This window comes from Peromyscus leucopus, chromosome 7, assembly GCF_004664715.2.
Source record: "Peromyscus leucopus breed LL Stock chromosome 7, UCI_PerLeu_2.1, whole genome shotgun sequence".
NCBI lineage: Eukaryota > Metazoa > Chordata > Mammalia > Rodentia > Cricetidae > Peromyscus > Peromyscus leucopus.
In genome coordinates this window covers 61,545,678-61,560,745 of record NC_051069.1, presented here as the reverse complement: position 1 = coordinate 61,560,745, position 15,068 = coordinate 61,545,678, and the positions used below count along the sequence as shown (strand labels likewise).

General features: G+C 42.9%; 1 protein-coding gene across 1 annotated transcript in view; it reads right to left on the bottom strand.

Annotated features, from left to right (window-relative positions):
• Cfap300 (cilia and flagella associated protein 300) overlaps positions 1–15,068 on the bottom strand; it is a 28,854-nt gene that overhangs the window by 7,861 nt on the left and 5,925 nt on the right. Inside the window, exon 3 of the mRNA XM_028890976.2 lies at positions 8,804–8,879. Within this exon, the coding sequence (XP_028746809.1) occupies positions 8,804–8,879 (76 nt within the window). The remainder of the gene's footprint in view (positions 1–8,803; positions 8,880–15,068) is intronic.

The window sequence follows — 15,068 nt, the reverse complement described above, 5'->3', positions numbered from 1 at the left end:
ACAGACATAGCAAGTTCCAACTAGGGCTACAAAGAGGCCTTATTTCAGAAAACTAAACACCAAAACCAAAACAATAATTTAATTAATGACCATTTGTAAAGTCTTTGAGGATGCCTTGAAAATATTCTCTCTTCATTACCAAGTCTCCTATGAGGTCTCATTGACAGTGTGTACGACAGTTTTCCAAGCCGAGGTTAAACTAAAGCAGTGCTGGTTGGGTCCCCACAGGTCCAGAAGAGAAGTGTGGGATAACTGACTAGGGCTCTGCTGCTTCTTTGTTTTTCAAGACAGGGTTTCTCTGTGTAGACCAGGCTGGCCTGGAACTCACTCTGTAGACCAGGCTGGCCTTGAACTCACAGAGATCTGCCTGCCTGTGCTTCCTGAGTGCTGGGATTAAAGGCATGCGCCACCACTGTATGGAGGGCTTGGCTTCTTTTATAGCCTTAGCTCTTCCTTCTTGGCTTCTCGGTCCCCAGGTCACACTTATTCCTTGAATATATCTTTTAGGAACAGTTTTCCTGTTAGTACAACTTAAATTATATAGCCATAAAGATTAAGACAAATATTTTTATTATCACCTCAATCAACTTCCCCTTTCTTTTTTTAATTTTTTTTAATATATATTTTATTTTACAATACCATTCAGTTCTACATATCAGCCATGGGTTCCCCTATTCTCCCCCCTCCCACCCCCTCCCCTTACTCCCAGCCTACCCTCCATTCCCACCTCCTCCAGGGCAAAGCCTCCCCCGAGGACTGCAATCACCTGATAGACTCAGTCCAGGCAGGTTCAGTCCCCTCCTCCCAGACTGAGCCAAGCGTCCCTGCATAAGCTCCAGGTTTCAAACAGCCAACTCATGCAATGAGCACAGGACTTGGTCCCACTGCCTAGTTGCCTCCCAAACTGATCAAGCCAATCAACTGTCACACCTATTCAGAGGGCCTGATCCAGCTGGGGGCCCCTCAGCCTTTGGTTCATAGTTCATGTGTTTCCATTCATTTGGCTATTTTTTTTAAATAATTGAGTAAAACTGAAATTTATTATAAGCCACAGTCGTCCTAGGACCTCCATGCTATATATATAGCCTCTATGGTTCTATGGTTTGTGGTCTGATTGTTCTTTATTTTATATCTAGAATCCACCTATGAGTGAGTACATACCATAACTGTCTTTCTGGGTTTGGGTTACCTCACTCAGGATGATTTTTTCTAGTTCCATCCATTTGCCTGCAAATTTCATGCTTTCATTGTTTTTCTCTGCTGAGTAGTACTCCATTGTATATATGTACCACATTTTTTTCATCCATTCTTCCGTTGATGGGCATCTAGGTTGTTTCCAGGTTCTGGCTATTACAAATAGTGCTGCTATGAACATAGCTGAGCATGTATCTTTATGGATCAGCATTCCTTGGGTATATGCCCAAGAGTGGAATGGCTGGGTCTTGAGGTAGTTCGATTCCTAATTTTCTGAGAAACCACCATGTGGGGCGTTTACCCACCACCCCCACAGCTTCCCAGAGTTTTCTTGAGTGCGAGCAGCAGGAAATATTAGATAGAAGGATTTATAGCGGAGAATCTTGCGGAGATAAACAGATAGAAAATAAAGGATAGCCTCGAGAGGGCCTGGAACCTATTCCAACGGGCCCGGACTGTCTCTGGTCCAGGGTTTTTATAGAGACGCCAAGGGGTGGAGCAAAAGACCTCCTCCCCTAGCACAGCCAAGTGCAGGCCATCTCAGACACCTGCACTCAGGCCCGTGGTCCTGATCATCTTCTATTCGGACCTGCTGGGTAAAGCCACGAGGAACCCAAGAACGGGCTCCCACACCACCATACTGATTTCCACAGTGGTTGTACAAGTTTACATTCCCACCAACAGTGGAGGAGTGTTCCCTTTGCTCCACATCCTCTCCAACATTGGTTGTCATTGGTGTTTTTGATTGTAGCCATTCTAACAGGTGTAAGGTGGTATCTCAGAGTCGTTTTGATTTGCATTTCTCTGATGATTAAGGATGTTGAGCATTTAAATGTCTTTCAGCCATTTGTAGTTCTTGTTTTGTGAATTCTCTGTCTAGCTCTTTAGCCCATTTTTTAATTGGACTGTTCAGTATTTTGATGTCTAGTTTCTTGAGTTCTTTATATATTGTGGAGATCAATCCTCTGTCAGATGTGGGGTTGGTGAACCCCTTTCTTTTACTACACAGTCTGATATAAGGAGATGATGGTCTTCTGTCTTCTGGCAACCTTGTTGGTTTTAGGGGGTACATGCCTGAACTCAGGGCCCTGTACGTGCTACTGCTGAGTTCCACCTACAGGCCCCACTGCTGTATTGCTAGAATGCCAGGGCTTAAAAGTAATCCTGGCAATTGTTTGCACTTCCTGTTTTGACTGTTCACCAGGTCATGCTGGAACCTGTCATTGCAGATCATGATCCTGGATATGGGGACAAGAAAGATGCCTGGAGCCAAGAACTATGTGTGTTTCAATGACTTCAAAAGCTGTGCTCCTGAGAAAGAAGCTCTTTTTGTTTCTGAGGCCCAATCCATTTAGGGAGCAGATAAAGCAAAAAAGCCTACAGACTGTGATGGAATAGCTCTGGATGCTTCTGAAAAATGGAAGGGTAGTACAGAGAGCCTAGCAGTTTCAGTTTCATAAAATTGGCTGGTGAGTAGCACATGGGAGAAGAGACTCTGTGTGTGTGTGTGTGTGTGTGTGTGTGTGTGTGTGTGTGTGTGTGTGTGTGCTGCGACAGTCTTTGTAAACCAGGCTGGTCCTGAACTGACAACGCCCTGCATCTACCCTACCCAGTGAAGGGACTACTGGTGCACACCCCACCTGGCTAGTATGCCATTTTAATACATCTGATTTACTAAATTAAATTCAAACCACTTAGTCCAAGTTGTGAAAATAGCACCTGCTATGGACTGATGTATATCATCAGTTCACAGGATGACGGCCTAACCCAGTGAAACTGCATTCTGAGCTGGAACAGCTGGGCAGTAACTAAGACTGGACTTTGGGCAACACAATTCAGCTAATAGGATTTTGTCCTAGTTCCTAAATTCAGTTTCCTCACATGCAAAATACTATTCACTCCACTTCAAAAGACTCCAAATTTGAACTCATTCAGGTCCAAAGTTTCATTTAAACTTGATACAAAGTAAGACTTAGGTGCAGTTCATTCTGGGGCTGAATTCCTCTCTATGTAAACCTGTTCCACCAAGTATATGCTTCTAAAATACACTGGTGGGCCAGGCAGTGGTGGCACACCCTTTAATCCCAGCACTCAGGAGGGAGAGGCAGGAGGATCTCTGGGTTCGAGGCCAGCCTGGTCTACAGAGTGAGAAACCAAAAATAAAATACACTGATGGGATGAACATGGGATAACCATTTCTGCCCCGAAACCAGAGAAACATTCATTAGGGACTGGTGGTAGTTTCCCAGCATGTCTAACTGAGAGGAGGCGGATTCCTTGGACTCTTAGATTCAAGGATAATGCATCTTCGCTTTATTATATTACACCTTCTGGACCCACTGGGATAGTGTTTCACAGCTTCCTGTTATGGGGAGAGCCCTTCAGGCACCAGGTGAACCAATTCCTAAGGTTTCTGGGGTTAACTTGGCCCCAAGTTCTGTATGGGTGGCCCTGTTTGAGGATAAGACTAGAGACTATCTGGTCTGGTAAAATGACCTCTGACTTACCTCTTTTTAAAAAGATTTGTTATGGGATATTTGTATATTTTGTGAAGTTGTATTGCTCTGATTGGTGTAATAAAAAGCTGAAAGGCCAATAACTAGGCAGGAGGTGTAGGTGGGACTTCTGGGAAGAGAGAGGAAGTAGGGGGAGGAATCTAGGCATTCGAGAGATGAGAGATAGAGGAGACATGGAGGAAGTGGGATGGGTGGTATGTGAGAGAATGTAGATTAAAACAAATGGGTTAATTTAAGTTATAAGAGCTAGTTAAAAACAAGCCAAAGCTAAGGCCAAGCTTTCATAATTAATAAGTTTCTGTGTCATTATTTGGGAACTGGCTGGTGGGGTAGACAAAGACTTGTTACAAAGATTATTTTTTTAATTGTGCTGTGCTGTGTGTGTGTGTGTGTGTGTGTGTGTGTGTGTGTGTGTGTGTGTGTGTGTGTGTGTGAATGCACATGCCTTCAGAGGCCAGACGCGTTGGATTCCCTGAATCTGAATGGCCTAACAAGGGTACTGGGAACTGAATTCAGGTCCTCTGGAAGAGCAGTACAAGCTCTTAATTGCTGAGCCATCTCTCCAGCCCTGATTCGCCTTCTGGGTCTTTCCTTAACAAATAGCTCATGTTGGCAGCTGAGGAGCTCTATGGACCAGCCCATAAAAGTTAAGAAGTCAAGAGCCCTTTAGTATCAGCCAGAAGCATCTTCACTGATACCATCCCATTCTACTTTTGGTTTCTGCTGAACTGACTGATTAAATCCATGAGTCACACCCTGATCTCTTTATCAGATGGTTTTCCTACCATATCCTTGGTGTTCTCTTCAGAACAGGGCTTCTTGTTTCTCACAATCTAGCAAGGCCATGAACCTTCACATCCCCTTCCAGTCTCTTCATAACAATGCCTCCTTCTCAAGCTGTAGACAGCTCAGGTGGTAGAGTACTTCCTAGCATGCATGAAGCCCTGGGTTCAATCCCCAGCAGAGCATAGAGTGGGCGTGGTGGTGCAGGCCTGTAACACAGCACTCCAGAAACTGAGCCAGGAAGACTGCTTTGAGTTCAAAGTTAGGTCTGAATTACATACAGAATCTTAACAGCCTGGGCTATGAAGTAAGGGAAAAACACAAAAGCTGATTTTTTTGGGGGGCGGCGGGGGGTGGGGTGATATAAGAACTCCAAATGAAAACTGAGGGGAAGACTTCAATATACCAGAAAAATAACAACAACAAAAATACAGAAAATGAGAGGGAGCCAAGCTGGTGGAAGAGCATTGGTAACATACAAAAACATGAGTGCTGGGCTGGAGAGAAGCCTCGTGGTTAAGAACACCTTCTGCTCTTACAGATCTCAGCATCAAGCCAGGTAGCTCCAGGGGATCCAATACCTTTGTCTGGTCTCTCTGGGCACCTGCACATGCACACCCATACATGTACACATAAATAAAAATAAAGAAAAAAAAACAAGCAGTGTGTTTCTAATTTACCTGTAAAGCAATACGGCACTTCAGAAGTTATCTTTGTACCGCGCTTTAATCCAAACTTAGAATAAGGTCTGCTGAGATGGCTTGGAGTGGGAAAGGACCTGATGAGGTCAGCACCTGAGTTCAATCCCTGGGACCCACATCATAGGAGAACCAACTCCTGCAAACTGTCCCCTGACCTACACACACACACACACACACACACACACACACACACACACACACAGTAAATAAATGTAATTTTCAGATTCAACAGCAAAGGCTCAGGGACCACCTTGGTGGAGGAGGTGGACAGAATGTAAGAGCTGGAAGATGGGGCAGAGTGCTGTGGAATGCTGTCCTCTGGACATGACAGGTCTGATGCAAGCTTACAACAGCTGTGCTTACCTGCACAGGACCCACCTGCTAGAATTCCATCAGGGTGGGGGTGTGAGCTAAGAAGGACCTGGCCTTAACACAAGAGTTACTGGCAGCTGACAGTCCCTGGGGGAGACAGAATCATTCTTCTTTTTGGGGAATAGCCTCTGGTAAGCCACCCATGCTCCAGGGGATACCCCAAACCCATGCACACCTGAACATCACTACTACCGGGCCTGGAAAGTTAGCTTAAAAAAATATAGAAGCCAGGCGGTGGTGGTGCACGCCGTTAATCCCAGCACTCGGGAGGCAGAGCCAGGCGGATCTCTATGAGTTTGAGGCCAGCCTGGGCTACCAAGTGAGTCCCAGGAAAGGTGCAAAACTACACAGAGAAACCATGTCTCGAAAAATCAAAAAAAAAAAAAAAAAAAAAATTAAATCATTGTGGTGGTTTGAAAGAAAATGGCCCCCAAGGGAGTGGCACTACTAGGAGGTGTGGCCTCGCTGGGTAGGTGTGGTTCTCCTTGGAGGACGTGTGTCACTGTGGGGCAGGCTTTAAGCTCTCATATATGCTCAAGCCACATGCGGTGAGACAGACCACTTCCCGTTGCCTGTGCAGGATGTAGGACTGGCAGCTCCCTCTCCAGCACCACGTCTGCCTGCACACCACACACTCACAGCTGCCGCAATCCCTCCATGATGATAATGGACTAAACCTCTGGACTATAAGCTGCCACCTTCATGAAATGTTTTCCTTTATGAGAGAGGCTGTGGTCATGGTGTCTCTTCACAGCAATAGAAACCCTAGCTAAGACACTCATGAAAACAAAACAAAACAAACAAACAAAAGCTTGAACAAAACTTAGGACCAAGTCAGCCCTATTCTGTGAAGTCTGTGCCGAGATGGGGGAGACTGCTCACACTTCTTTGGATTTCGTTTTCTTTTTAAAAGATTAAATGTTTAAAAAACTCCATGCTACATGGCTCTGATTATTCTCTTGAAAAATTCAAGCTGGCAAATATATGAGCTTAGAAACGGAGTGTAATTTCGTAGGTAGTCTGCAGATCAGGCTCTACCAGCTTCTGCTCTGCAAATTTAGCAGCAGTCCTTGGCCAAAAGCAATAAAATCTGACCTGCTCGGTCTAACAGGATACCTTTTGTCATTTTGTTCTTACCTAATACTCTAGAAAAGTGACTTTGTCTTACAGCTGCTTAGAATTTCATGAAGACACACTTTGTTTAACAAAAGACCCCTCTTAAACAAATAATCTATTTTTTAAGCAATTTGCATTTTCTTGTGCATGAATTGGTATTACAGATTCTTTTTCTAAACGGAATGGTGTTATCTGTTCCATGGTTGAGAACTCACACTTGAATTTAAAATATAGTATTCCCGTTGGTTTTCGCAACAGTCTTTGGAGGAGGTGGCGGCTCAGGTGGGAAAAGTGCTGGGCATGTCAGCTGATGGCTCAGTTTGGAAGAACTGATTCCAGAAAGCTGTCCTCTGGCCTCCATATAGTATGCTTGTGCACACACACACACACACACACACACACACACACACACTAAAATTCCCCAGGTATGTTTTAGTATATTATTAAAGTGTCATCTAGAGAAAGGTTCCCCTTTAAGAAGTCATTTCTCTGTGATTTGTTATTGTTCTACAAAGTTCCTGGGCAGCTGTACTCTGCCTAGGCACTCCCATCAGTGGATGCTGTCCTGGGTAGGACTGACCATCTCCTTCCCCATGTTCTCATTTCTATGGAAAAACCTAGAATGCACCATTAGTCTTTATTTCACTTGTTCTTTTAAGATTTTTAATTACATGACTGTGTATATGTCCGTGGAGGTGTGTGCATGTATGTACAGGTGTCACAGAGGCCACAGGTCCTGGACCCCCTGGAGCTGGGGTCATAGGCTGTGATGCTGGATATGGGGGTACTGGAAAGTGGACTCAGGTCCTCTGGAGGGGCACTATGTCTCTTAACCATCTCTTCAGCCCCTCTTTTTCTTTCCTTATTAATTTATGTTATGAGTGCTTTATCTGCACGTACAACTTTATGCCAGAAGAGGGCATTAGATCCCACTAGAGATGGTTGTGAGCCACCATGTGGTTGCTGGGAGTTGAACTCAGGACCTCTGGAAGAGCAGGCAGTGCTCTTAACCACTGAGCCATCTCTCTAGGTACCACCTCTCTTTTTCTTTCCTTCCATACCATTCCTCTCCCCTTTTTATTTTTAATTGTTTTTATTATTATTTTAAGACAGGAACTCATGTTGTTTAGGCTGGCCTCAATTTGCCATGTATCAGAGGATGGCCTGAAACTTCTGATCCTTCTGTCTCTACCTCCCCAGTATTGGGATTACAGGTATTACAGGTGTGTACTACTACACCTGGTTTTATGTGATTGTCTTAGTTAGGGTTTCTACTGCTCTGAAGAGACACCATGACCATGGCAACTCTTACAGAAGAAAACATTTAGGGGTTGGAGAGATGGCTCAGCAGTTAAGAGCATTGGCTGCTCTTCCAGAAGATCTGGGTTCAATTCCCAGCAACCACATGGTAGCTCACAACTGTCTGTAATTCCAGTTCCAGGGATCCAACACCCTTACACAGGTGCACCAATGCAAATAAATAACTCATATTTTAAAAAGGAAAACATTTAATGAAGGTGGTGGCTTACAGCTATCCATTATCATCATGGTGGAGAGCATGGTGGCTGGGAGTATGTCAGCAGGCAGGCAGACATGATGCTGGAGAAAGTTCTGAGAATTCTTACATCTTTGCTCCACAGGCAACAGGAAGTGAACTGACTTGCTGGGCATGACTTGACAATATATGAGACCTCAAAGTCCTCCCCCACAGCAACATACTTCCTCTAAGGAGGATCACACCTATTCCAACAAGGCCACAGTGATGCTGGGGATTGAACAACACACAGCGCTATATCCCGGCCTCCCTTAAGGGACCATGAATTCCACGAGTGCCACGTTCTTCTTGTTCATCTTGGCATGACTTGCATTTAACCGAGTAAATGGAAGGCCCAGGATGGATATTTTCTAAACTACTAAAAGAAAATTGCTCTGATGTGCTATGCCAGGATGATAGCAAGAGATTTCCAGAACAGAGAGGCAGGGCAGGCCTGCCACAGTTGGTCATACATTATTATGAATGCCACAATTTGTATTTTAGTGACACAAATCACTAGTGATAATGGCCGAGGCAAATTTTATTAAAATAGTTAACTTGGAAATATTAAAATTAATTTTCTTTACCTAATGTGGTCCACTGTCCAGAAGAATCTGAGAGTAACTGCAAATTTGGAATAACATTTGGGTCTTTGAAAAAAGCCTAAAACACAAATTGCAAGGGAACATGTTAGAAACTTTATCATAAATAAAATTAACTTCTGAAACAAAATTAATAAAACATCATTTAATCCAAAGTAAAAAAGAAAAGCCCTGCTTTAATTACTGTTTTCTTTTTTCTTCCCTAAGGTCCTGGGCATCGGACCCAGGCCCTTGTCTACACTGAGCAAGCAACTGCTCTACTCCTGAGCTATTACCCCAGCCCTTGACTTTTTGGCAGGGTCTGACTATGTAGCTCAAGCTGGCTTTGAATTTGCTATGTAGCCCAAGTTTCTCTAAAAACCTTAGTCCTCTGGTCTCAACACTGTGTGGTAGGATCACAGGTGTGTACCGCTATGTCTAGCTTGAAGGACTTTGTGTTCTTTTTTGAGACAGGATCTCATGTATCCAGGCTTGTCACAGGCCATGACATAAATGCAGCAGATGACAACTAATATTCAACAGGTTGACCCACCAGATCAATAACTCTGATGGGGAGCCCAACTAGGCAAAGACCATGGGGTCACTGGCTGTGGAAACTGGTTGCATCTGTCTGTAGTTTTTCTCATGGGCTGCCACAATTCCTCCCTAAAAAAAAACCAGCTATGGGGTTCTTTCCACAGCCCATTGGTGTTGTGCTTTGTACTATTTGGGCACATTTATCTGTGGATGGTCAGGAAGATGATTTCTTCTTAATCTGTATAATTTTGATGAACAGAAATAATACTAGGATATTTTTCATAGCTCAGAATGACATAGGAAAGTAGCAATATTCTCAGTTACAAATACAGATTTTTACACCACTATCTGATTTTAGACCTCAAAACTAATTCAAAGCAGACTAGTTGCCCGTGCAAATGAATGCACAAGGACAGATTCTCAGGTGTCTGTTGAATCAAGGTCAGGCACAAAACAACTTTAGTACCAGTTTTTCACTTGCAAAAGCCTGGCAGATAACATTAAAGACACAGCTCCCTGTACAAATCCTCTCTGCATGCACTCCTAACCTCACTCTTATGATACAAGGCTCAAGGTTCAGCCAACTAACTGTTTATTGCTTAGGTCCTGAATTCAATGTCACTCTCTGTCATGTCTCTGAGGCTATGTGCCTCCCAACCACACAGCCAAGCGTTGCCATGGTTACTCACTTCCAGCCAGTCAATGTGACTTCCCTAGCCTGAAAAAAACTCTGTGATCAGAATGGCTCTGTTTTTTTTTTTTTTTTTTTTTTTTTTTTTTTTTTTTTGGGGGGGGTGTTTTTGTTTGTTTGTTTGTTTTTATTTTTTCGAGACTGGGTTTCTCTTTGTAGCTTTGGAGCCTGTCCTGGAACTCACTCTGTAGACCAGGCTGGTCTTGAACTCAGAGAGCTTTGCCTGGCTCTGCCTCCTGAGTACTGGGATTAAAGGCGTGTGCCACCACTGCCGGCCTGTTTCTTATTATTTAATCAAGAAATGCTTTGTGACCCTGAAGGTGTAGTGTATATATTGTCTAGAGTTTTCTTTTGATAACAAGATTTTTCAAGATGTGTGAAAATAGAAATGAAGAGAGATGTGTAGGGGGAGAAATGGGCTGTGTGAGAGATCTGCATGAGAGAACTTTGTAGACAGCTGTGTAGAGAGAGTGATGGGGGAATATCTTTCTGTATGCTGTGAACATGTGTTGCTCTGATTGGTTCATAAAGCCATTTGGCCTATGGCAAAGCAGCTTAGAGGCAGGCAGGAAATTCAAAGAGAGAGAGAGAGAGACAGGAAGAAGGCAGAGAGAGACAGCAGTGAGCTGCACAAGGAGCAACATGTAATGGGACTCAGGTAAAGCCATGGAACATGTGGCAATACATAGATTAATAGTTATGGGCTAATTTAAGACACAGAGCTAGCTAGCTAAAAGCTTGAGCCATGACCATGCAGTTATAATTAATATAAGCCTCTGTGTGTTTACTTGGGGGATGCAAGTGGGAGAGATTTGTCCCAATCACTGGCAGGCTGGGACACAGGAAATCTTCCAGCTACAAATGGCGCCCAACGGCTCGAGTTTCCACCTGAAATCTGAGAATATTTAATAAGCAATTTTAAACAGAGCCAAAAACAGGTTCCTGCTTCATGTCTCATGTGGGCAGTGAGACAAGGCAACATGTGGGCTGGAGCTAAAGTATGGTGGGTACATGGTGTGTAGGCTTAACCCACGGCATGGCTGTGGATTCCTGCCACAGTACACAGAGGCATCTCCAAGCTGCACAGTGTGGTGCCTGGTGGATTTAGCCTTTGCTAGTACAGACAAAAAAAAAGTTTCTGGGCTATACGCTGCTGAATGGAAGCATAGACCCACTGCTTCCCAGAGTCGGTGGTCAGCTTGGTTCCCAGAACTGGCTGTAAACATACTACTGCCATGTTGGAAAGCTTAGGTAGACAGAGCCAGCAGCCAAAGCTGCCATTTCAGTCCTAGTAATGCTGCAGTTTAAAGCAATAGATTCACAATAAGGCAGATTCAGATGGAAGAAGACCTCCTGAACCGTAACAAATGGTACCTATCAATAACGATCTTCCCAGGACTTGACCATTATCTTGAATTTTCTCAGGATCCCCATAAGACTACCAGTGCCCCCTATCAGTAGGAAATAGCCTAGAACACTATGCCCAGATTCACAAAAAATGGATTATGGATGTTTGTCTTTGTTTAGATTGTTGGTTGCAAATTGTTATTGGTCATAGTCAATCTCTTTCTAAAAGAAGAAAGGTGGACATGATATAGAAATACAGGATATAGATATGATAGGATGAAAGAGTAGATTATTGAACCTACTTTTAAAAAGCAACAACTTGCTTAAAATATTCTACATTGCTATGGATTTTGGTTTATTGATACAAATTTAAAGTTAATTTTGTTATATTATATGTATATTTCTACTCTTGTTTAAGGTATTATGTTTATGTAACTCATTTAAATTGTAATGGATAATTAAGAAATAGATTAATAATTAGTTATCTATGATAATAAAACTTATAGTCATGTTAGTTAAGTTTTCTAGGTATACATAAATATATTTCAATTAGGTAGGTAATCTTCAAACACTTCAATGACTTACAGAATATGGCATTTAAAATGTTTTAAAAACTTAGACTTTCTGGACAGTGAGACATGTCTGCTCCTGGCAGGACTGATTTACTTTAAAAGGAAGGATGGGCATTGAAGACACTCCATATGGAGTTTATCTTCTTCTTGGCAAAAATAGCCATTTGAGTAAGAAACTGTTCTTGCCTGGACTGCTTGATAAAATGTTGTATAAACTGGACATGCAGGACCCATAGGAAGGTGACCACTGAAATTTGCAAGGTGAGATGGTCCTTCAGATTCCTGCTTTGCATAAGAAATTGCCAGACATTCTACAGGATACAGAGAGAAGTTACTGAGAGACTCTAGGCCTGTGGGCTGAAGATGGATGCCTGAACGTTACAGAGGAACTTTGGATGACTGTCCAGGCAAACAGCTGTCTCTGTCATTCTAGATTTTTGGAAGTTGCTTACAATGTACTTCCTGTTTACTTAGGTAATACTGTATCCTTCTGAGGTCTTTGATGTAGTTGAAGACTAGATAGTTATAATTTTCCTTGGTTATGATAAAAGATAAATTGGACATGAAACTTTACTCACAAATATAGGATAAATAGAATATTTTCTTTAATTTTACAAAATACAAATAGAGTAGATATTGTAACTGTAGTTCTTTCTTGATAACTGTTTTGTTAAATGCAATTTTACTGTGTTAAAGTTAAACCTTTCCTTTTTGATTAGGGGAGGTGCTGTGGGATATTCGGTATGCTGTAAATGTTTTGCTCTGATTGGATAAAAAATAAAATGCCAGTAGCCAGACAGGAAGTATAGGTGGAATAAGCAGACAAGGAGAATTCTGGGAATGAAAAACAGAACTGAGGAAGAGATGCTAGCCTGCTGTCCAGGGAGCAGCACCTAATGGCACATAGGAAAAGCCACAGAAAATGTGGCGACATATAGATTAACAGAAATGTGCTGAATTTAAGTGTAAGAGCTAGTCAGTAGTTAGCCTGAGCTAATGACTGAGCAGTTTCAATTAATATTAAGCCTCTGTGTGTTCATTTGGGTCTGAGTGGCTTCAGGACTGCGGGACCACGGGAGCCGGGTGGGACCAGGAAAACTTCTGGTTACAAGAGAGCTGTATAGAGAGAACTGATAGAGAGATCTGTGTGAGATCTGTGTAGGGAGAACTGATAGAGAGATCTGTGTGAGATCTGTGTAGGGAGAACTGATAGAGAGATCTGTGGAGAGAGAGCTGTGTAGAGTAGATGTAGCTGTCTGTGTAAAGAGATGTAGCTGTGTGAAGACAGAGAGATTTTCAGAAAAAGATTTTTTAAGATGAAGTAAAAGAGAAAGTTACAATCAGAAAGACTGTGTTTCCTTTCTTCCTTACCTCTCAGATAGAAAAAGTCTAGCCCTCACCACCTTTGTGGAGTTTTTGGTTTTTTGCATACCCTGGGCTTCCTGGAGGCCGGCTCTCCAGGCAGCAATACAGGCTAGCCCTGTATACTCTTGTAACTCACTGTATACCCAAGGATGACCTTGAACTCCCGAGGCCCCTGCTTCTATCTTTCAAGTGTTGGGTGAGATGTGAGTACCATCATACTGGCTGGAAGAGCTTTAAGTCAATAAAAGGTTAATGAACTTTCTTTTAAAGAAACAAAAGAAGCCGGGCGGTGGTGGCGCACGCCTTTAATCCCAGCACTCTGGAGGCAGTGCCAGGCGGATCTCTGTGAGTTTGAGGCCAGCCTGGTCTACAGAGCGAGATCCAGGACAAGCTCCAAAACTACATGGAGAATTCCTGTCTTGAAAAAAAGAAAAAAAATGTAATCAAGGGAGAGTGAAGACGGTTCAGAGGCTAACAGGGCACAAGCCTTACAACCCACATCCAATCCCCAGGTTCCATGTAGAAGAACCAAAGTTGTCTTTCAGCTTCCACATGTGCACTGCGGTACAAGCTCATCCATGCACGTGAACACACACACACATAAAATAATGATAGAATTTTTTTAAATGAAAGAAATTAAGTCAACCCCATATGGGGGCACATGCTTATAATCTTCAGCATTTAGAAGATGGAGGCAGGAGGATCAAGAGTATAGGGCCAGTCCTGTCTCAGAACCCGGGTGCTACTTATAACCCTGTTTAGCTGTCATAAACAGAAGCAGACCAACTGACCTGCAGCAATTGACCTAGAGCCAATCAAAATGTGTTTTTATTTTAAAATAGATTTCATAAAAAGATTTTGCTTAGCCCAGTGCCACTTTGAGATCTTTGGCAGCAATTAACCATGCAGCTCACACACGATTGAGCCGGTATGATAATGAGTATTCAGAGATGGGTAATGCCTGGTGGGCACTCACCAACCTAAGACAGAGCACCTGTGTGGCCTGGGCAGGTGTCTCCATGATGGGTAAGGTGACCTGCTGACGTCCCACGCAACCCAAGTCAGAAGCTCATTTTTTAATAAAAGGGAGACCTGCAGGGCCCTGGCCCCCATTTTGGGTAACTGTTGCCTTGCTTGCTGACCTTGACCTTGATATCCTCCCAATGCTAATTCTCTGCCAGGTTCCACCCTCCTGAATGCTTAAGGGAAGTTCCTTGTCTGTGTATCCTGAATAATGGGCGTTAACAGCTTAGATGCAAGATTGTAAAACATCAGTAGCGAACTTCTGCCCTCCGGGGTCCTCCCATTGTGCTGTAAGCCTGTAATTAAAACCTCCTACTCCCTTCAAGAAATGACATTCGACATTTAAAATTATATATATATTTGAATGAATAATGTGAATGTAATCTATGAATACCACAAATGTGATTAATATCATGAGTGTAATTTAAAGAATAAATTAATTAATTAAAAAAAAGATTTTGCTTTTATTTTTGCATATGAGCATTTTGGGTGTGCTTGTATGAATGTACCCCATGTGTGAAGACCAGAAGAGATCACTGAATCCTCTGGAACTGGAGTTACAGGTTGTTGTGAGCCACCATGTGGGTGCTGAGAACTGAAGCAAGTGCTCTTAATGCTAAGCCATGTCTCTAGCTCCCTGAAATACTTTATATAAAGGCCTCTTAAGTAAGTCAAAACAACTTTTTAAAAATTGAAATTATAACTATATCTGCAAAAATGTATTAAAAACAGAAAG